At 41.2% G+C, this 23843-nt stretch overlaps 1 protein-coding gene across 1 annotated transcript in view; it reads right to left on the reverse strand.

The window, feature by feature from the left end:
- nr6a1a (nuclear receptor subfamily 6, group A, member 1a) overlaps nucleotides 1-23843 on the reverse strand; it is a 99810-nt gene that overhangs the window by 33151 nt on the left and 42816 nt on the right. Inside the window, exon 3 of the mRNA XM_030059789.1 lies at nucleotides 10217-10240. Coding sequence (XP_029915649.1) covers nucleotides 10217-10240 — 24 coding nt within the window. The remainder of the gene's footprint in view (nucleotides 1-10216; nucleotides 10241-23843) is intronic.

A 23843-nucleotide genomic window follows, 5' to 3' on the forward strand; every position in this document is an offset into this window, starting at 1 on the left:
CAATGCAAGCTGCATCTGTCATAGTGTGTCAGTATTTTTCCTTTTAAGGAAGGAATACACTGAATTTCCCCTCTGAATCACGTCCCCATTTTCTCCTCACACACTCTCCCTCTACTTCCTCTTGCAGTTCCTGCCTCAACAGAGCATTTACTCTGATTTCTGCCTGCCTAGCACTTCTCAACCATCTTTCACACTTCTTTGATCATGAAATGGCAACAGGAGAGCTTTCTTATATTTACTGCGAGGGTCCTATGACCTGTGACTCTTGTACTCCTTGGTATTGATTGCTGGTAATCTTGTCAGTCGAGGAAATTAAGTTAATTTTACGGTTGACTCACTGTAAGTTACTGTGGATAAGAACATGCCTAAAATCCCCAAAATGTAATGAGAATAAGCTCTTTCGGTAATTTGCCATAGTGCAACACTGGTATTGTTCTCTAAACCAACATAGAGCACTAAAACATAGATGTGCAACATAGAGAATTACAAAAAATACTCCAAACCTCCAAACTAAAATAAAATAAAGAAATTAAGTTCTTTAATGTTCATAAAATGACTTGGCTCAGAGGCAGAAAAAAAGGGAGAAAAAGTGGCCACCTCAGCATTAGGGGAGGTCAAAGGTTAAACCATGCCTTTGTCATACGACTGACTGTAAGGAGGAGGGGAGGCTCACTTCCCCTGCCTCTGGAAACCTTATGCTGCATTCACGTCAAAGAAGAAAGATGGTAGATACAAGCTTCCTAAGGGGGAAAAAAAACCTTCACTTTAGTTGCCAGCTTAAAGAAACTATTAAAAAATACTGTTCAAATCAGGGCTACTACAGCAAAATAATATCCATTCACACATCTTTAAGACGATAAGATAAATACAAGAAAATAATGTTCACACAACTTCAAGGTGGTAGATACTACTGAATAAGTGCAGGGAATTCATTTAGAGGCATTCATCTGGCTGTTTTATATACAGTTTTACTTTTTATTGTTTCAGTCTTTTCAGTTTTCTTTTATGTGGGTTTCTACAGCTGTTCATTTTATTGTTATTATGGTTATATTAATACTATGAAGTACTTTGTGATTCTCTATTTGTGAAGGGTGCTTTAGAAATATTTTATTATGATTATTATTAGTGTTGTTGTTATTAAAATGAATAGAATAGTAATAGCAAGCCTTTCTTGTCATATTACATATTCAATCAAAATTAGGAGCACTACTCCTGATCAGTGCAATTAATAAGACAATTAAGATAGACAACAAGCACACACCCACTAAATATGAAACTAAAATAAATACAATAAAAAGAATGGTTATTGCATTTGAGAACACTGTGTATTGCACTTAAAATTTGTGTATATTGCCTTTAAAGCCTCCATGAAATGGCCTCTTACTTCCTTGATTTGATGGATTTCCTGTTGATACAGGATGTTTGGGCGGGACGTGGTGAAGGGAAGGATCACTCACAAGTGCAAACCAACAGGATCTCAGTTTAGAAGAGAAACAGTTTTGTTTGAAGGGACAGGTGGATGAGAGAAGATTTGAGAAGGTTTTATTGGTTGAAATTTGAATTTACAGCCACTAGTGCAGGATGATGCCACTATTTAAGATGTTCAGTTTTACAGACAGCAGAGGTCATGTGGAGTCATGTCATGTGGACTTTAAATGTTGAGAATTAAAAGTGAAAAGTGGCTCAACAAATGAAAAAAAAAAAAAAAAAAAAAAAACTTTGTCAGCTGTGAAACAGGAACTAGAGTGTATCACCACCTAAAACAGCAAAGCTCATCTGGAGCAGCCGCAGAAGACCACAGAGGAGCACTGAGCTGATGCCAGCAAGAGATCTGACCACCAGAGGGAGCTATCAGACAAACCTGGAGCCCCTCCATGCTCAGACAAAAGACACAGATAAGTCAGCAGCATGAACTGACTTGTTCAGTCCCAAATACCAAACAGTAGAGCAGACAGCACAGAGGCCGTGCTGTGGGAACAGGGGAGGGCCTCATGTGTTCAATGTGATTCTTCACTTCAAAGTTCTGATGTGATACCAAACAACTAACGCCACCCATTTCACCGAGGACTGTTGAGGAGTTATGTGATTTGCACACTTAACCCTTTGAAACCTGGATCAACCTCAGGTTTCTGTGTTTATATGCTTGTGAAAGCTGTGTTGAAACCTGAGCAAAGTGAATGGAACTCTTTAAAAAACATGGGGAAAAAGGCAATGAGCAACTTAGCAAGAAATGACCTGAACATTAGAAAGACCTAAGTCAAAAACTGCAAGAAAATGACCTGAAAATTATAAATAAAATTAAAACTTTAAAAAATAAGAATTGATCTAAAAATTGCAAAATAAAAAAATAAATAAATACAATTATTAGAAAATCATCCAAAAATGGGGAAAAAAATCCAGAATGATATCAATAATCATAATAATTATACATTTTATTTATCCTACATATTATCCTACTATCCTAAGAACGAATATTTTCTAGTAATTTTCTCTTTTTCAGTAATTTTCAAGTAATTTTCTGATTTTTTTTTTGTAATTTTCAAGACTTTCTGTGCTACGATTCAGGTCATTTTCTTGTTTTTTGTTTTCATAACAAACAAACAAGGACTTTTTTTGGGTAGTTTTCAGGTCCTTTTCTTGTAACTCTGTACTATTTTTTTTTTTTTTTTTTTTTTTTTGCTAATTTTCGGGTCATTTCTTGTTAAGTTGCTCATTGCCCTTTCCCCATGTTTTTGAAAGAAATCAAGTCAGTCTCCTCAAAGGATTTCATTCCATTTTCTCAGAAAGAAAATATAACCTGATCTTGGCTGCTAAAATATGTTAGTGACATTCTCCTAAAGGATGTTATTAGGTATGTGAGATCTTACATGGGATTCTTGAGGAAGTTTCATTTCCCACTGCTCAGAATTTGTAGTAGTAGGTGTGCTGTTTTTCAAAGTGCAGGTGAACCTCCTCAGATCAAACAAAGCAAAGGCAAGCCCAAACAATAACCACTACAGTTTGGGTTTAGAGGTATGGGCTTACAGGAGAGACCCCCTCCTTATCCAGCCAGCCTCTACCAGACATAAAGCCTCACCATACAGCAGCTGAGGGAGGCTCACCACTGCTGATGGAAGAACAAAGTCCATTTTTGTACTATATTCAAGGGATAGATAGATAGATAAATAGATAGATAGACAGATAGATAGATAGTAGAAACACGTTAAGAGAAGCATATATATGTATGTATGTATGTATGTATATATATATATATATAGATAGATAGATAGATAGATAGATATGTAATCATTATATAGTCATTTTCTACCTAATTACCAATTTTCTGTTTTTGTTTTTTGTTTTCTTTTTTGCTAATTTTGTGCTGTTACTTTTTTTTTCTAATTTTCTGGTCATTTTATCAAAAATTGTCATTTTTGTCTTTCTTTTTAAAATGTATCATCATTATTATTATTTTATTTTTTTTTATAATAATACATTTTCAGGTCATTTTTATTTCCCTTCTAATTTCAGATTTTGCTGATTTGCTCACCCTTTGTTTCCTCATGTTTCTGAGAGAAGTCAAGTGGATTTGCTCAGGTTTCAAAAGGTTAAAAAACTCTCTGCAGCATTTTGTTGTAATAAGCTCCTGTCACATGTACCACACAGGCGACGGGCATCGCTGAGCCGTGCCTACATATTTGCACTCTTTAATATTTTGAATATGTCATAGTGATCAAATCTACGGATCTCGAGGGCATGTTCCAAAACACACAGTACTATCGATGGATGCAAATCACGCAGCTCCATGTGCATTTTTAAGGATGAGCCATCAAGACGCTTCTACCATGTTGCTACTGACAGGTTAGGATGACAGCAGGGTGTCTGCTATGCCTCCTTCAAAAAGACTGCAGCTCGAGCCTGAGTGGGACCGGAGCCTGTCAAATTACAGTGGGGTCCCACCTCACGTCCCACTCCCTCTTCGCTCCATCTGTCTGCTGTCTATCTCTTCACCGCCACTCCTCTATTCACTATCTTTACTGTGTTTGCCCGCATCACAGCCATAATCCTCAGGTTCCTTGTCTTTTTAAAATTTTATCTCCGTCTTTGTTGCTAAGTGCTCGCTGCTGTGTTTTCTTTTTTTTTCCCCTTTCATTATTTAGTCTCCATCTTTGGTGCCAAGCGCTCATCGCTGTGGCATTTTTGCACTGCACTTCTTGCACTCACTACTCACTCAAGTCGTGTGTGTTGTATTTGTACACACAGAACTGATCATTTTGATTTTTATTACCTTGGATTGCTGACATCGATGGATGTCCTACATGCACATATGACTAGGATGCTGACCTGAACGTTTTTGTCCGTCAGCAACTCCAGTTTACAGTAAATCTGATATGACATGAATATGGCATTGGCACGACAATTGTAAGCTCATTCATGAACTAGCTATAGGTGGAGGCACCACTGCATTGAATCAATTCAAAACAACAAAACAGACCTCTCATTTAAAAAGGACCACATCAGTGATTTTGAATGATTGGCCCAATTAAAATTGATCCACATTTTACATCACAACAAATTATTTTGAAAATCATAGGGGGGTACTAAAGATTTCACAACATGTAATCAAAATCCTACTATTTTGAAATTTGATTTTTCAGTTGAAACAACCACCTCATAATGGTCTGCTTCTGAGGCTAACAAAGTCGACATCGTTCATAAACCAAAGAACTGATAACTGGTTGTGTAAAGCAAATGTCCCCCGGGGACTATCTTCCCTGGTGGAGGGAGCGTTTTTTTTTTTTCACCCCACACCCATTTCAAAAAGTCATCAACACAACAGAGGTGCTGCTTTTAGGAAAACTAATGTGGACAACTTTATCATGGTAATGGCATGGTGTGAAGAAAGTCTGAAGTTTCTGAATGTTCATTTTCAGATCATAGTGGAATAGAATGGAAACCAATGGCTGGATATAAGGGAGGAAAAATGATAAGGCAGTTGTAAATTTGGCCCTTAAGTTCACCCCATTTCCCCTCAGGGATCAATAAAGTATTTCTGATTCTGATTTCTGATAAAATATGACTGTTTGCTTTGGGAAAAGATGAGCAGAAACATGAAGTTTATGTTATATGACTACTACATGACTATTACATTTTGTAGATATTACAGTAAACCTGCAGCATCACTGGCGTGCTCCTTTAAGTGAAATGACTGTTACTTGCGGCATGGCCAGACATACTCGTACGCCCCCGATTCTTGCAATTCTTGGAAAAACCTTGGACGGAAACCTGTCTGAGATGCCTTGAGAGTGTCTCTGGAATTCCCTCAAAGGCAGACTTTTAAAATGGCAGCCCCGAGAGTCAATCTGTCTGACGGTATGAACACACAGGGGAGTCCGGATGTGCTGCACTCTGATAAGTATTTGATAGAATAGCTTCGACTGAGAGATTGCCAACCTTCAGCTCCTTCTTTGAGGTCTACATTTCATCTGCGTATTTCGAGCTCAGATCCAAGAGAGTGTTTTCGATTTGCAGGTTTAATATGTCATATTGATAAAACCTATGGCTCTCGGAGACTATTTTCCATAGCGGCAAACAATAGAGGTCCCTACAGTATCGCCTCTTTAGCCCGTCCCCTCCCATATCCCTCATCCCTGCTTTGTCCATATCTAGCTCATCCCCTATTTCTCTCTCATCCAACACCCCCCATATACTCCCACCCCCACCCCCTCTCCATCCCACTCTATCTCTTAACACCCCCCCACCCCCCCTCCCTCTCCTCCTTTTCTGTCCAGCCCTCCTCTTCTTGCTCCAGAACTGTCAGATGGCATTAGCTCCTTTCACGCTCATGGCCTGTAGGAATAACAGCCGTGAACCTCGCCGAACAGCGCCATTCTCCTGCTCCAGTTAGTTCTCCACTCAGCACAGGCTGTTGCGCAAATACCAATGTTATTCATGTTGTGCCCCTTTACTTACACAACATGCCCCACTAAAGGGCAAAGTTAGGCAGACACAAATCTCAGCGGAGAAGGTCATGGCACCGAGTTAAAGATGCGCGAGTATTGTATAACATGGTCACGCTCGCTCATAATTATGAGCTCGTCCCTCCGACTCCGAGGATCGACCCACAACTTCGCTAAGATCGGGTTCACATGGATCAAAAAGGATCCACTTCTTATCTGCTTATAGAGCCACAGGCCCGAAAAAAAAAATTGTTAAATACGTCGTGCTCAGCTTATTTCCCATGAAGTTTCAGCTCCGGGGCAAGTTGTGGTTGGTATTAAAAGCCCACTGTGACCAATAAGCTGTAAAATGTGCAGAAGTTTTTATTGTGTGGAGAAACAGGGTAAAATGATTGTGATGGGGCATGCATACATGTAACAGATGCTTCTCGCAGGCTGCCGCTTTTCATGCCAAACCTCGCTCGACAGTAAATGTATTACACCGTGTTTTAAAAGATTTCAACATTTTAATAGTGTTGTATTTTTTTGCCGTCACCACACGTAGTATAACTCCGTAGTGAAGCAATTAAATCATATTTATTTCATGGTTTGCATGGTTACCAACTGTACATGGAGAGCCAAACAGTGGGGGAAGGAGCCAGCGCGGGCTTGTATCCCTCGGGGTGAGTGTTAATGTCATCTGAACACCTGAAACTAATAGAACACACTTGGAGAGGACACTGCTATTTGTAGCTGTTGTCACTCTGTCCACACTGATCATCTGTGTTTCTCGTGTGATAGTTTGCAGGTTTTGCAGTATGTAACAGGATGATGATTGATTTTGGAGGGGGCTGAACCATTACCTAGTTGGCTGCCACTGAACTTGCTTGCAATGAATAGCTTACCAGTTTAGCGGGGGTGTTCAATCATAACTTGATTATTGAACTGTAATAATTGATTTTTACACTGTAGTAATGCACGCAATGCATGCAACGGTGAAGGAATGTTGCATGTGTGAGGCTGAAGGAAAAAAATACATTTTGCGTGGTGGATCTGGACTATCAGTGTCATAATTATCAGTTTGACGAGCGACTGCAGATAGATTAATACAAATATGAGACGAGTGCAATTTCTCATCACTCAGTAGTCGTCAAGCCCAGCGTGGAAGGCTTAGAGGCTAATAATCAAAGCAGATTAGCCTGAGCTCTGATAGATGCTTCGCAAGCCTGTTAATCATCCGAGTGATAACCATGAATCATCCAATCACGGTCAGAAATGAGCAGTATGTTTCAAATTACGATTTTGATGAAATGATCGCAATATCAGTGGCCCATCAAAGTGTTCCTCTTTGACTTCCGTTTGCCTCCTCTAGCCCGTGTCACGCTAATTCCTCCCGTTAATACAGTGCGAATAAGCCGGAGCATATTAAGTGCGGCGAGGAAGGGTGGGCGGAAACGCTGCAGCTTCAGAGCACCGGTGTGACTGTGATCTCCGGCCTGCTCTGCCCTGTGATTTAGCCCTGAAATGACAGACTTGCCCCTCATTGGGCTACGGGTGGAGAGCTAATGACATGCTGCGGGGGCTAACGTGACTATTAGCCCACTCTTAGCAGCAGGAACTGACAGGAACACAATTCTGTCATTACTCCCCGAGGAGACCTCTAATCAGGGAGGCAAGGACACTAGGAGAGCCTCATTGGACTGGTTCTGGTTGATAAAGGGAGGTAAAGGACTCTGTCTCAACCAGGCCCTCTGATGTCCCAGGTATATCATGTGTTACAGGCTCATTAGGTACTTGGAAATAATAAGATTAAAAAAAAAAACAAAAAAAAACGTAAATGTTAAACCTAGAAAACCTCATTTTTGTTGTTTTATTTTTGTCTACCTCTTTGGTGCTAAGTTCTAATTGTTTGGTTTTCTTTAATTTGCCTCTATTTGTGATGCTAGTGCAACGCTCAAACCACATGGGAAGGAAGATAGAGATCGGAAAGATTCCTATCACTGCGACTTGCAGCTGGAAAGTAAAATAAAGGAACAGGAAAGCAAAGTATGCTAACTTGACAATTCTTCAAGTCTGGGTTAAAGGTTAATGTGACAAAATGTGTTGAGTTTTACCAAAGGCGGAGTTAGTTAGTGGGTTAAAAAGCACGCATGATAAAAGTAGTACTACATTTGGATCTATTTACATTTATGTATGAGACGGTAAATGCCAACATGACACGAACACAGCATAAGCACTCATTGCTGTGCTGTCCTACAGACCACTGGACAATCACACAGTGTGTCCAGGGCTGGGAGCTCTTTTCCCTTGGATTTTCTGTTTTCACTCTTTGTCTGTTGAACCAAGGTGGCTATCTCTGCTCATGCTAACAACCACCTCTTCCTTTCTTCCTACAACCTGCAAACATAAAACACATCACTTGCTGTGTTTTTTGCCACATCCACAGTGTATCAGGAAAACGGGACGGCATCTCATTGCTCATTGCTGCTGGAGGCACTCACACGTTTAACTCATTTGAACATCCAACATCCAAGATGTTGACTGCACTGCCAATTGTTGTTATTAACAGTTTACTTTGAGATCAACCACCAACAAACTGCAGCAGATATTTTTTGTTGCTTTGTGTAGTTGATTACACTGGTCTGAGATCTGTCTAACAGATAGCTGTGATTCAACCCTTTAAAACCCAAAAGCCATGGTTTTTATTTACATTTTTCAGTACTGATCCCATTCCAATACCTGAATATTATTATATTATTATTGCTGTTGCTGTTAAGGGATTTTTAGACAGGCGATGAAAAAAATGTATTTTTACAAAGTTGTTGTAATTTTCTTGCATTTTAAATATACATTATAATAATCACAAACAGTTTTCATTTATGTATTGATTTATTTTCACAAATTTTCTGGTAATTTTTTTCCTCATTTTCTGTTTTTTTTTTCCACCAAGTCATATTCTTGTAACTCACTAATTAATTATTAATAATTGCTAGGTTTACTAATTTCTTGCACATTTTCAGGTCATTTCTTACTAATTTGCTAAGTGAATTTGCTCAGCTTTCAAATCTGAACAAATTCACTTGATTTCTCTCAAAAATATGAGGAAAAGGCAATGAGCAAATTAGCAAAAAAAATTGGAGTAAAAAAAAGTGCTTAAAAAGAAAATTGCCAAACATTTTCTGGACAATTCCCAGAAAATTAACAAATAAAAAATACCAGAAAATCAGCCAAGAAAAAAAAACACTTTTAAAATTACAAGAAAACTATATTCATAATTATTACCATGATGTATTTAAACATCAGATCAGTGCTGCTGGATCAACATGAAATTTCTTGTATTGAAATTTAAACTACTGCTGAAGCATGCCTTGAAATAAGTGCTAAATTGAGTGGATTAGCTGATGTGAAATTTTCCCATATCATACTTATAACTCCACCATGGGCCTGACATGAATGTTTTTGTTTTTGTTTTTTTTTTAGCTAGCAGCTCTTATATTTATGACATAATGACGTGAACTCTGCATGAAAACATCAAACAGAAAAGCTATAATCTGAAATGTGTTATATCAATCGGTGATGAGGCGCAGCACAATGTGCAGTGACAATGTCAAAGATTATTACTTTAATCTGAGTGAAGCATGAGGTGGGTGGGGCTTGCCACATAGAACAATACACCGAGTACTATAACATCCACCCATCGCTAGGAATGTATATGGAAGTCAGTTTAGTATGATTATATAATGTAGCCTTATACCTGGACCTGTCTGAATTATCCTGATGCATTAAATCCCACTCATCTGGCACTTCAAGTAAATTAAACTCAACGCAGAGAATTATTTGGAAGTAGCAGCTACCCAGGAACATTCCTCCCTGCAGTAGGTGGAGTCCAGGAATGTGAGAAGCCTCCATGCTATACCGCACAGCCTGTATCACTATGTTAATCATACATTATCATCTGAAGAGCCGCATACCTACCTGTCTGGTTCTGCTTTGAGACAATACAGAGTGAGCCTTGTGGGAATACCTGGAAATTACTCACCTGTTTCACACCAGAACTCTCTGGAAACACCACAGTAGATGTTCAGCTTTTCAATATACATTTGACTGTGTGGTTCAGCATCATTAAAAAAACTCAATGTGAGTGTGAAATGTGAAATGTCAATGTGAAATCAGTAGCAGCAATAATAAAAGTTGTAGGCGGAGGAGTAATGTGGTAATAGCAGTAGTAATAGCAGCAGATAGTGATAGTGGGACTTATGGAGATATAATCAAAACATGACTCAAAGTATTTCACTTACCTAGATTACTTTCATTGATTGCATCTGTGAAAGTTGAAAACAAAAACCCATATCAGTACACATTATCAGCAGAGATGGAAACAACACAATAGAAAATGATACTTTATCTTGTGAAGACACAGTCAAATTTGAGCGCTGAGACTCTAGTCTATTTCACTGGTAATGTTTTGTCTATGTGCCGAGTCGGGGCACTTAGTTAGACGTGCCAGGGCCTGTACAGTGAGGATCACAGGTATGCATGCATACTGAACCCAGCACTGTGTTATACCATTCTCATTCTCAGGCAACCAACAAATCAGCAGAGGATATTGCTATGTTGCTCATCTACACAATGAGCATGTTTACATGCACACCATATTCCTGTATTATTCCGAATATCCGCAATATTCCGTTTGCACACGAGTCATGTAAGCACGCACCAAACCCGATTAAGGTCAGATTCTGGTTGGAGAGAATTCTGAATACGACCCCTGGCATATGCCTGTTCCAACCGGAATATTGTGCCGTGTAAACACTGCAAACTTAAATATCATGGAGTATGTTGATGGGAGAAAACACAGAAATAGCGAGAGCTTCTTCTTCTGTATTTCCGGCAGACCAGACGCCTATACGCATACTGCTGCCCCCTGTGGCCGAGTGTCACATTACGTAAGAGCATGGAATACACCGAAACACAGGAATATGCCAAGTAAAGCCCAACACACACCGGCGGTGTCCAACGCGCGTCAAACAGCCGCCCCCATTATTTTCTATGTGTGTCCGCACACCGGCGGTGGCTAGACGCGCGTTGACGCGCCGCTACCTTTTACGCCACTGTCCTATTTCCAGCGTCGACGCGCCTGAAAAAGTGTATTTTTTCCCTTGCGGATGTCCATCCCAGCTTCCGTAGCTGTTCTTCTTCTCTACTTCTGTGGCTCTTTCCTGTATTTTAATAAAACTGTCAGTCAAACAGCTCTAGTTTACATTACAAATAAGCGCTCTGCTGGTTTGAAGGATATATTGCGGTAAACATGTCCGTTATATGCACCGTTTTTTCCTGGTTTTCCATTTTAAACATAACTGAAACTACCGCACTACTTGATCAATAAGCTACTGCCCATCACTGGATATTAAGTGATGGTAGTCTGTCAGACAATGCTGGTTGATCTGGCTGATTTGTCTTTTTTCCGTGGTATGTAGTTTTTTTCCCAGTTAACGCCGATTGACGTTCTACAGTGCGACGCTTCTAACTGTTACATCTAAATTCTCAGTTAATGTGTTGAAGAAATGTTATTTTTACCTATGTCAATCTTCCAGAATGAGTAAAGTTCACATATCTAAAGCATGACCATGGCTGCAGGAGGCCACCCACTGCCAAATGTAAGCATTCAACCACAAGAATTAACCATTAAATGGCAGATAAATATAGATTTTATTACCTCCGCAAAGGAGGTAAAACCTCCAGCAAGAGGTTATGTGATTGCTCCTGTCCGTCAATCAGTCTGTTAGCAGGATAACTCAAAAAGTAATGGATGGATTTGGATTTTGGTGGGAAGGTTGGTCGTGGGCCATTGAAGAAACGATTCACTTTTTGAGCCAATAAGTCTAAAGAGGGAGTGGCCACGAGCTGTCAAACATAACCTGTATAACACATGTCAAACACGGTGGCACTGACCAACTTTCCACACTGACTGGCCGAAAGGGGTGCATCTTGCAACAATGTTGCCTAAAGGAGGCAGGGCTTAAGACAAACAGGGACGTAGATTTCAATCGCCTACATGGCAGATGACGAAACCTGCCGAGGAGGTTGGTGATAGGCCAGTCGAGAAGTCATTACCTTTAGGGGCCAACACAGACAGGGCTATAGTTTCCCAGTGCATCCACATAACATCATGAAACCTCCAGTGGAGCCTGGTCATGGGTCAAGGCAGCACTGACCAACTTTCCATACTGACTGGCCAAAAGGGGCATGACCTATAACAACAGCATTCCTAAAAGAAAGCGTGGCTTAGCACAAACGCTCCATAAGTTCCACCAGTAACCTTGGCAAAATCTAGATAGATAGATAGATAGATACTTTATTCATCCCGAAGGAAATTCACAAATTCACAAATCTGCACCCTACTGAGTGCTTTCTTACTGGTAAATGTGATCAATTATGATAGATGTAGGTCACAAGGTTAGAGGAAATACTGGTCCTGAGTCTGTTATTATCATAATTATTATTATTGTTGTTGTTGTTATTATTTTTAGTGTTTCAAATAGACTCCTGGGGAGTGCTGCTTGATTTGTGCTCACCATAATAATACTAAAAACCTTTAACATCTGTGGTGAGCACCACACCACACTACACTACCCGAGAGACACCCAAGATACATCATATAGTAGGCACAATATGGATATTACAATGCAGACAATAACCTCATGCAGTCATAGCCCTGAAAAAAAAAATCATACAAAGCCTATGTGTACTAAAAAAAAAAAGATTCTACCAACCCTTCATTTATGGTAAAAGAGCAGCACGTCATGTCAAATATAGCCACTGCGTGTGTGTGCATATTTCAAACTAATACTCGGTTAATAGTCATCTTCAAAACTGCACATAACAGCCCCAGTTGACTTATCAGATTAATCTAAAGGCTGTACAACCCCTGCCCTGCTCATCAGCGGCTTAGCGAAATGCTCCTGACATCCTCACACCGACTGCCGAGAGCAAGGCAGCCTTACGAGGCAGAAATGGTGACATCACCCGAACAACAGCTAAACAAAATAGGCCACAGCTGTTTGGTTCTTTAGGCTACAAATTAGACTCAATATGTCACACAACATCAAATCACAGCGAGGACTATGGAAATAAGCACCGAGCCATCTCCATCGGCCTCAGCCAGGCTCCCTGCTCCTATCTGTTTCTGCTCGCTCGCTCGCTCTGTTCTGTTTCAGTCACACAGATACATGCTAATTCGCACTAGATGAGAAATGAGGGATGGAGGGTGTATTGAGTGGAAAGGATGAATTATGGAGGGATTTAAATTATAAATGGGCCCCCTTCACCCAGACGAGAGAGCCTTGAAAGAGGGGTGTACTGAGGGAGGTAGTGGGACACTTTATGGAAGCCACAGACTCTCTAAAGAGATCTGGGGCGTATGAATTATACCTTACTGACTCCATTATCGCTTATCAAAGCATCAGATGAATTATTCTGTGGGGCTCTTGTGAACATTTGAACGGTATTGCTATAGTTCCACTTCAACAAGAAAACAGAAGGACAGAGCAATGCTTCCATATGTACACATATGGGACCAGAGATGGGGACACTTGGGAAAAATGAGTTTGCTGTCACCATGAAGTCATTAGGCCTTCATGTATAAAACAGCTCATGCAGCCCTCAGTGATGCAGACACTGTATTTACACCACATCACTTAGGAGCTGGAAAACATCATTCTTGCATTTATCCTCCGATTTGCAAGATATGAATAAAAAAAAAAAAACAGCTGAAGAAAAGGAGGAGGCCAATCCGGAGACAAATCAAGCAAGCAGAGGGAAGAAATGGGGAGCAACTTGAGAGAGAGAGAGAAAGAGAGAGAGCGGAAGGGAAAAGGGTGGGGGATCGGTACGGTACAGAAAAAGGGAGTGTCCCCCCATAAGTGTTGTTTCTCAGACCTCCACTTAGTGACTACAGTCTAAAAATACCCCCGCCATGCTCAGTGGGAAGGCTTCCCCAAAACCAGCTCAATAATTCACCAGCAGCATGGGGGGAGGATCAGAGAATCACACAGAGAAACAGTAACCGACTGCACAGCCAGTCACCACGTTACTGACAGCCTCCTCTCGTCTCCGGCTCTTTGGACTCTGCCACGTAAAGCAGGCCGGCCAGCACACAAGGCTTCCTCTCAAAATCTATTTATTTTGATGAGGGCCAGTGCCGCGTGCCAGTCACAGCATATGACCTATAATAGAGGGCTTTCTCATGTGATGTAAATCTCCCTAGGCAGCCATATTGAGGGTCCACATTTCTTAGGCCAAAGTGGCTAAAAACACCTAAGTTCGTTTCTAAGCATCCGACCCAGCCATCTGTGCTGCTCTCGACGTGGAACTGATCATTTTGCCATGGATGCATCTGTCAGCTTAGCTAGCTAACCACAGTGTTTGGTCAGCTCAGGAGCGCTATCTGAAGGCATCTGATTCCACACATGTCAACACATCTAATCAATGCCTGTGTCATTAGGGCTAGTCGTGCTGCTGGATCTCAGCTCTAATTAGCCAGCTAACTGGTCTCGATTGTGAAATTGTGACACCTATTTGTCATATGGGGGTCCATAACAGTGGGTTCATATCAACTCAAGAAGTGAATGGTCATCAATTCAGAATTACAGTTGGAAATTGGGGAATCGTTTTATAGCTCCGGTTTCTCCAATTTAAGTTCAAGTGATGTCAGAGCGAGCAAAAATGTCAAAAAACAATTTTTTTTGGTTTGTTTGTTTATGGTAAGAATTGAATCAATTTAATTTTTAGTATTTCGTGTCCTCCCTAGCTGTTATGTAGGACAGTAGTGGTGCTATCCTCCTCTCCTCATTACTGAATGAGTACGTTTACATGCACACCATATTCCGGTTCAGGTCAATATTCCGGTTAAGGTAACTGCGCCGCAGCAACTGGAATATTCCGTTTACATGTTACTTGGCATGCCCCCGTGTTTCGGCGTATTCCACTCTCTGACATAATGCGACACTCAGCCGCGGGGGGCAGCAGCACGCGTATAGGCGTCTGGTCTGCCGAAAATACAGAAGAAGAAGTCTTCTTCTTTTTCTTCTGTCGCTATTTCTGTGTTTTCTCCCATCGATATCCTCCATGATATTTAAGTCTTTCATTAGCTGAAGGTGGACTGCAGTCTCCTGGCTCTTGCTGCTGATCACCATGCCGTTTTCCCCACTTGCAGGTAACCATAGCAACAAAGATGCCACAGAATTCCTTGTGAGTCGAGCATGCGCAGTCGTGACTGAATATTCCGGTTCGGGGAGTTTTCCGACTAAGGTGTTTACATGCCACAGTATTCCGGTTGGAACAGGAATATTCCAGGGGTCTTATTCGGAATTTTCTCCAACCGGAATATGACCTTAATCGGGTTCGGTGCGTGTTTACATGACACGTGCGCAACCGGAATATTCGAAATATTCCGGTTAATACAGGAATAAGGTGTGCATGTAAACGTGCTCAATGCCAGTCCAGTTAGCGGGCACAGTGATAGAACCATGGCTGACCACACAAAGAAAAGAGCATCATCTTCAGTACAGAAACTCAAGCTTTAGAAATGGAAGATTCAGCTGAAATCTCAAAATGTTGCTTGAGATGGACATTTTTGACGTCATGCACTGAGATTGTTTTGTTCCTCTCGATGCCACGGAGGAATACGACAGTGAAGACCAAATTGCAGATGCAGTGTGTGTCCCGGCATGTTGAGACACCTCCTCCAGCTCTGCACTGTTTGTATTTGGTCTGGAGCTGCAACAGGATCTGAGGCCCGGGACGGGGCCGTCACTCCTCAGCTGGGTCCCTGAGGACGTCCCCCCCCCCCGCCGCCCCGCACCCCTCCAGCCCCTAAGGACCTGTCAGAGGGTGCGTTTGGGGGAGGTTGCAGGGTGGGGGGCAGGGAGGGGTCATGCCGTCTCTTTTCACCCTAGCATTAGCCAAGCCATCCCCATCCCGACACCTAACCCACAGCACAGCCACAGCACTTGATATGAAGGTCAAAGAGCTGAGGAAGACACACCAACACTGGAAGATCAAAGTCCAGCAGCACCTCCGTTTCTGCTCCAGCAGTCTGAGCCCAACTTAGTTCTTTCCCTGCTCTATTATCAACAGCCCCGAGTGTTTATGACCAATTCACCCCTCTGTTCCAGTGCCAGAGAAAATTTGATGACACAAATGAATTAAACCCATTATAGCTGCTGGATAAGAATGGCCTACTACGAACGATCTATTCATTAATCGACTCAAAATAGTCAAAACAATCTACCCGGCTTCCACTAATTGTAGGAATAAGTATGAAAGGTGAGAAGAGAGTAAATGAGAATAAATGAATCACTGAGCAAAAGGCCAACACCTTAACGTTTGTTTTCCATAACTCATAATACCCATTCTGCATATTTTGACACATTCATTCAAGCCATCCCATCCACCTTATTTTAGTTCCTGTGGATTTGCCATGATGCACTTAAGAATGACACCACTGAAATGAGGGAGGAAATATAAAAATATAAAATATAGAATATTTTCATTTAGCAGGAGTTTGAGAGTGTTTCATCTTATTGCTCAAATGACGGCTTTTAATGCCACAGCATTCATAACCCGTGCCTCTTATCACGGTTCCCTCCAACACTTGATGGAATTTGCCATCACACAATGGTTGAAAAATACACTTCAAAGGCAAGACGCATCTAATCTCCTCCACTCTGCACATTGCACATTTGCTATGATAATAAGATCCTGCCTTCCCAAGCGTTCTTAGGGATCTGAACCAAGGATGAAAATTTCATCTCTCTCTCCCTCTCTCCCTCTCTGTCTCTCTCTCTCTCTCTTTCTCTCTCTCTCTCCCTGCCTCCCTCTGTCTCTCTCTCAGTGTGGCATCACAGGGGGGTGGGGTGGGGTGCTGCAGTCTGAGAGAATCTCTGCAACAGCAATACTGCGTATCTGTGGAACCCATCCTGTCCTTACGTAAAAGCCCTATTTTACAGTTTTATTCTACACACACGCAAAATCACACATACACACAACAAGAGAGAGCCACAACTGACAGTACAGCACAGTGACCTAATTTCCATGTGGCCCAGAAAGATCAGGCATGACTCCCCCAGAACAGCTATGGGCACAAAAACCTGGTTCAGTGCGTTCTGTCGGGCCAGTGCACATCGGCGAGCAGCCGGCCTAACAACCCCACTGCAACAGGGGACGTCGTCAGCGCTTTAACTAACAGTTTCCAAACCGTCACCAGGATGTGCCGCAGAGGTCCCAAGCGGGAGCAGCATCGCCGCTAAACCGAAAGACGAAGTGGAACCGCGATGGGGAAGGCAGACAAGAAGGCCCCCCGCAGGTAAAGTTGTGTGTTGTGTTTAGTCTGGTAGAGGGCAGGTCGAGGACAGGCTTGTCATCATAGGCACAGCTGCAGGACATGCTGCAGCAACGCCGCCCTGCACGCCCCCCGATCCGACTCCCAACGCCCTGCATACACCGTTCCATCCCCTCCAGGTTATCGGTACACATGGAGAAGGTTATGGATGGAGATCCTATCACAGAGAGCGCATTAGCACAACAAAGAGATGTTTTAGAGAGAGAGGCCCGCCAGGATAATTAGCTGATCCCTTACCAAGATGCCATGTTTGATACAGAACAAGATGCTAATGTGAAGACACAGTGTCGAAGTGGTAGGGGAGGAGATGCAATTCCAACCATGGCCATAAAAATCACTGTGAAATTGTGACTTTCATCAACAAACTCATAACCAGCACTCTTTTATTCAAACTTTTATTCCTTAAACATCTGTAAACAAAAATACATGCTACTGCTACATGCTAGCATGCAGGCATGCTACGTAGTTAAGTATCTGCCTCTAAGATGAGGCCTCTCAGTAAGAGTCACCTCCTCATGACACAGAACAGTTCCCTATAGATGTCAACAAAATGTCAATTGATACAGAAGTTAAATATCAACAAGAGGCCAGTAAAATATCAGCAAGTCATAATTAATATTTCCACAACATGTCTGTAAAGCGTGCTACCAGAATTCTGGGCAAGATACTCCCACCAGCAGTGTGATTGTTCAGAAAATGTATGGCCTCTTGCCCACTCACTAATTCATGACTCAACCATAACACTAATCTTAAAGGCAGAGTGAGTAGGATTTTGCTAAAAAAAAAAAAAAAAAAGAAAGAAAGAAAGAAAGAAAGAAAAGAAAAAGAAAAAGAAAAAGAAAAAAAAGAACATGTATAGACCCAAAACAAAAATAATCCCTCTCAATCATCACTAGAAGTGTGTGTTGGTGTGTGTATCTGCAGAGACCCTGCACCCAGCCAGAGTAGATGACACTGGGCAATTTTTTATCTAGGATGGTGATGTAATGCTTTAAATTTTGGCTAGTCATTTCTTTCCTAGGAAATGAAAACTCGCTGCAGTCAGTCAGCTCAGCCTGGGAATAAGGGCCAGCTTTGAATGTTGTGCTTACAAGTTGCAACCAACAAATCTTAGTCATTCTGCCTTTAACCCTGTGGGCAGATCTCGGCTTCAACTCCAACAATAATGCATCCAACAATAATGTCAACTAGGCCTTCATGGTTATTTAAATTCAGCAAAAACATACAACAGAATATCAATAGACATGTCAATATGTTGGTGAAATAAACTTTATGGCTTCTTACTGACCTCCTGTTGATATTAATTACTTGTAGCCTATAAAACGTATATCAACTGACATTCTGTTGAGCATCTATAGGGGAAAATGTGACCACAAACTCTGTTATAAGACACAGCGTCCATTCCCATCCCCCTTATTATTTCCTTCCTGAAATCTATAGAACATTTTACATTTACATTTAGCCAAGTCTCCTATCCACAGTGACTTAACAGGTCTAAGGTGTCAGGACCACAACATCCCTGTCATCCAGGAATAATCATGGACTATGGAGAAGCAATAGGGAAAGCACCAGGTTCTTAGGAAAAAAAGAGTCAATTAGCACAAACAGAGGAGGACAATGAGGAAAATGAATGGATTCAGCTGAGAACACAAGGCGGCGGAGGATTTCTTAAATAGTTTTCAGATTGCAATAGAAGGGGATAGGGAGAGTGCCTCTGCTGCACCGACATCATTTGAGGTCTCTGCTTTAATATCATCTCGGTCTAATTGGGAGGCAATTGGTGCAGGAATAGCGTTTTGCTAAGGCCTAACAAAAGGTTTGTGTGGCAGTGTATTGCAGAGCGTGGAGCGCTGCCATGTTATCCAGGTCACAGTGATCTAATCAGGTGTGAATGAAAGCACTTGGCAGGGCTCCAGGCCTCGCTATGCTGTCATCACTGAAGGGGAAGAGGCACACACACACACACACACACACACACACACACACACACACACACACACACACACACACACACACAGACTTCTTACTGCACTTCTGAGGACCTTTATTTGACTATATATCTTCTCTATCAGAACCCGTTGCCTTGGCATGAAAGAAATCCACCAAGTTTTTAGGAAACTGTCCGTTACAGCCGTTACCTTTAGAGGACAGAGACACTAAAATCATCCATAGGCCCGTTTCCACTGCCGGAACTTCGGGGTAATTTTACGGGGCCGTGGCCGTTGTCGCGTGTCTCCACCGCCGGAACTACCCCGAAGGAGAGAGTTCAGGAACCTTTACAGGGGCTAAAAAACAGCCCTGCCTCGGGGTAGGGACTCTAAGCGGCCCTGAAAAACTCCTGGGTTTACTCACAGCGTGATGTGATGTCAACAGAAAGCAGGCGTCCCTAGCAACACGGCCAACACTACCAAGCTAACGCTAACATGCTAGCTAACGTTAAAAACACACTTTTTAGCCGGCATTTTAGGGGCGCTAACGTTAGCTTTAGCGGACGTTAGCTAACGCTAACAACACACTTTTTAGCCGGCATTTTTAGGGGCGCTAACGTTAGCTTTAGCAGACGTTAGCTAAAACGCTAACGACACACTTTTTATCCGGCATTTTTAGGGGCACAACAGGCTTTTTTTTATGCCCCGGTCATGGTCGTGCAACCACCCGGTAACTTTACAGGAACCTTCCTCCTCGGCCTCTCAGTGGAGACACAGCAGGTGAGAGGGCCAAGCGAGAGGACGTTCCTGTAGTAGCCCCTGCCCCCCAAATACTACCAGGACCATTCTGGTGGAAACGGGCCTCATGGGTCCCTGGTGGAGCATAGCAGTGCTCAGTGCTAACACTTTAGCATACACTATGCTGAGTGATACAGAGCTTTCCATTGAACAAGGATAAACCTGAGTGTCCACATGGAAAAGTGAAAGGAACTCCAGTTTGACCTTCAAATTGGGCTTACAGAGATGGGACAGCTCCCAGTTTGCCAAAATATCCATATATCATGTCACAACACGATGGTTATATCAGTTACAGATTTACAGCCGTGTATTCTTTTAATTACATGAACGAACCAAACGCTAACACTGAAGATAACCAGCTGGAGCGAGCCTACCTAACATTAGCGGCTAATGTTAGCTATCATCATTTACTTTTGTTAGCGAGTCATTTGCTGCCAGTGGACCCATCAGTATTTTTCTATCTTCATGTGGGCCTCCATGTCTGTTGCAATGGAACCCATGAGCATGGAGGTGGGAAGCTCCACGCTAAGACTTTAGCATGCTATATTGAGCAATAAAAGGCTCCATGCTAGGACGTTGGCAGACCCAACGCTGAGTGGCAGTACAAGCTGCACGCTGGGCTGCAGACTTGCTTCAAATGTGAGAAAATGAAAACTTACAGCAATTCTTAAGTTAATAGGTAAGTCATTTTAAATGATATATAGCTAGGTCTGGCACTTTTCAGCTGGAGATTAGTAACAGGCAATAGTACATAAATGATAGTGTCTTCCCTGTTCCCATAAACCTCTAAGGTATTGTAATTTCTGAGCTTTCAGATTAAGTATAGATCTATATTTAACCTATTGTGAAACTGATTGAGATTTTTGAATCCTGTTTGCAAATTGCAACAGAAATTATAAATGACAATGTTTTAGCATATTTTCTCTTTACTGATTTTTTTAAACTATTTGATAATAAACAGTCTAGGTTATTCGAATTCTTACAAAGATATGAAATGCTGGAATGCTAAGTATGTTTTTTGTTTATTTTTGCAGCAGAACCCACATTTGGCACAAAGTAAAAAATAATCCATGTTAGCACTGGACATAATTAAAGTAAATCATTTTTCTCCTCTGCTGGCTTTCACATTACACTGAAAAGGTTAGGGTGGAGTGGCTCAAGAGGACATGAAGACAGAACCACTCAATTAAAATAGCCCCTATCAATGTGGCTACATCAGCTAATTTAATTTACAGTATTCCACTCTTAAAATGTATGAACCCACAGCCCAAAACTCAACCCTCGAACATTTGTTTCACTACAAGATCAAACATCTTACTTTGGATAATGCTAGTGGCAAGCAGAACTTCTAACTGGTTATGCTGAAGCATTAGCATAGTGCCCTGGAGCCACTGAGCTACTGGAGACACATGGATGATTTTAGCATCTATTTTAGGGTCTATGTTCTCATCACTAAACAGATTAGTTGACCAACCAGACAACCTACCCAAAACTCTGTGCATTCATTTACCTAAACCTAATCCTAATTATAATCTTAATCCCAAAACCAAATCCTAATCCTACCGTTGCGCCACAAAGAAGTGAGAACCAATCAAAATGACTCCAGTGGGGGGGCGTCCTGGTGGTGCAGTGGTCTACCATGTGGCCGCAAAACATCCTGGGTTCAAGTCCGTCATGGGACCTGCAGTGCATATTTCCCCTCGTTCCCCCCCTTTCCTGTCTCTCTCTCTCCACTCTACATTTTCTAAAAATGCCATAAAATAATCTTTCCAAAATAAATAAATAAATAAATAAATAAAAGACTCTCAGGGTCAAAAATTCAAACTGTTTACAGTGTATAAAGAGTAGAAGAGTAAAGTCGAAAATATTAAGTGTGACCATAATTGTGACTGTCTGTGTAACAGTCATTTTACATTTCAATTTCAAGTCATAACTTTGTCTTCATTTTCCTTAGGGGATGTTCCCATCCAAAAGTATCTCTGTAGTACATGAAGGTTTATTTCAACATTTTCTTACCCCATCTGAAATTATAACTGTGCCCCAAACATGTTGTAGGTGTATTTTTCCACATGCTGTATATATGCTGCAAAAATCCCAACTCGAATGATCATTTTAATATCTTCATAATTCCATACTTTTCTGATTTCTTATGTTTTTCACATATCTCATGTCATAATCCCATACCGAGTGTCGTTTCTCATTAGTTTATTTTTAAATTTGACATATATCTGATTCATGCTTTAACTTGCACTTATTTCATACCTTTTCTGCATAAATCACATATAATTTGGATATAATTATGTTGATTTACATTGTGCGACGGCTGCTTAATTTTGCTAATCTCTTCCAAATTATTTGAACATTATCCGTTATTCCAAGCTGTGATATAATCCTTTGCATTACTGGACAACCACAGCAGCTAAAGCCCCAGTAAAAGCAGCTCCGGCTGGAACAACACTCAGGATTTTTTTTTTTTTTTTTCATTACAAGCGCTGGCAAAAAAGCTTAAGTGGCACATCCGTTTAAAATGCATCATATATAAATTAGACACAACTATCATAAATAGCAATTAAAAGATAACCATCCATTCAAAGTTATTCTGGTGTTATTTCATAGACGAATGGTGCTCCTTAAATAATCCTTACATACTGGCAAACCACACCAGCTCCTGTAAAAGCAGCCCTGGCTGGCAAAACTCTTTATTAAAAGAGGGAACCACATTTTAATTTCATTAAACAACCTGTTGTATAATGACCAATAAACTTCCTTATATCCTTGTATCCTTGTAAGAAGTCACTCACACTGTATTCAGACCCAATCTGGCAATGTGGGACCTTCACTGCAAAAACTCAAAATCTTACCAAGATTATTTGTCTTATTTCAAGTCAAAAATGTTTTATTCCTAGTCAAAATATCTCATTTCACTTAAAATAAGACATGATCACCTCAGAAGTAACTTGTTTTTAGACAATTGTCTCTTGTTTCAAGTGAAAATTTGCTTGAAACAAGTGAAAATTTTCTTGTTTCATTGGCAACATTTGGTTCTTGTTTCTAGCTAATTTTCACTTATTTCAAGTGAATTTTCATTTTTTCCACTGGCAAATTTTGCCAATGAAACAAGCAAATTTTCACTTGTTTCAAGTGAATTTTCACTTGAAACAAGTGAAAATTGTCTAAAAACAATTTACTTCTGAGGTGATCATGTCTTATTTTAAGTGTAATGAGATATTTTGACTAGAAATAAGACATTTTTGACTTGAAATAAGACAAATAATCTTGGTAAGATTTTGCGTTTTTGCAGTGTTCCTGCAGGGTTGTGTGGAGGTGTGTGTGTGTGTGTTTATTTGTACACTACAATGTAACCACCATGAAACAACCAGAAAATGGCATTTTATTTCTCTGATTCACTACTTTGTTCTTGCTACTGTCACTCCCTCTCTTCATTCACTCTCTAGCTCACTCGACCACAACTTCTCTCTCTCTCTCTCTCTCTCTCTCTCTTTCACTCATCTATTTTAAAGCCGTTCTGTACTTGTAACGTTATCTAGCAAAGAGAAATGTCCCCCCTTGTTCTAGTGCCATCTTTGCACTCCACGTGACGATGCTGCATTGTAAATGAGCTTCTCCTTCCTGTGGGTGTCTTGGGCCTGATCGCCGGTTTAGGTGATTAGCCACCACAGCGAGACGTCAGGTTGCATTCCAGCAAAAGTTGATTCTGGCTCATGCCTGGCGGCCGCTGTGTTTTACTGAGCCTCATGCAGTACACACTACAGCAGCCTTAACACACTACTCCCAATT

This window comes from Myripristis murdjan, chromosome 9, assembly GCF_902150065.1.
Source record: "Myripristis murdjan chromosome 9, fMyrMur1.1, whole genome shotgun sequence".
Lineage (NCBI taxonomy): Eukaryota > Metazoa > Chordata > Actinopteri > Holocentriformes > Holocentridae > Myripristis > Myripristis murdjan.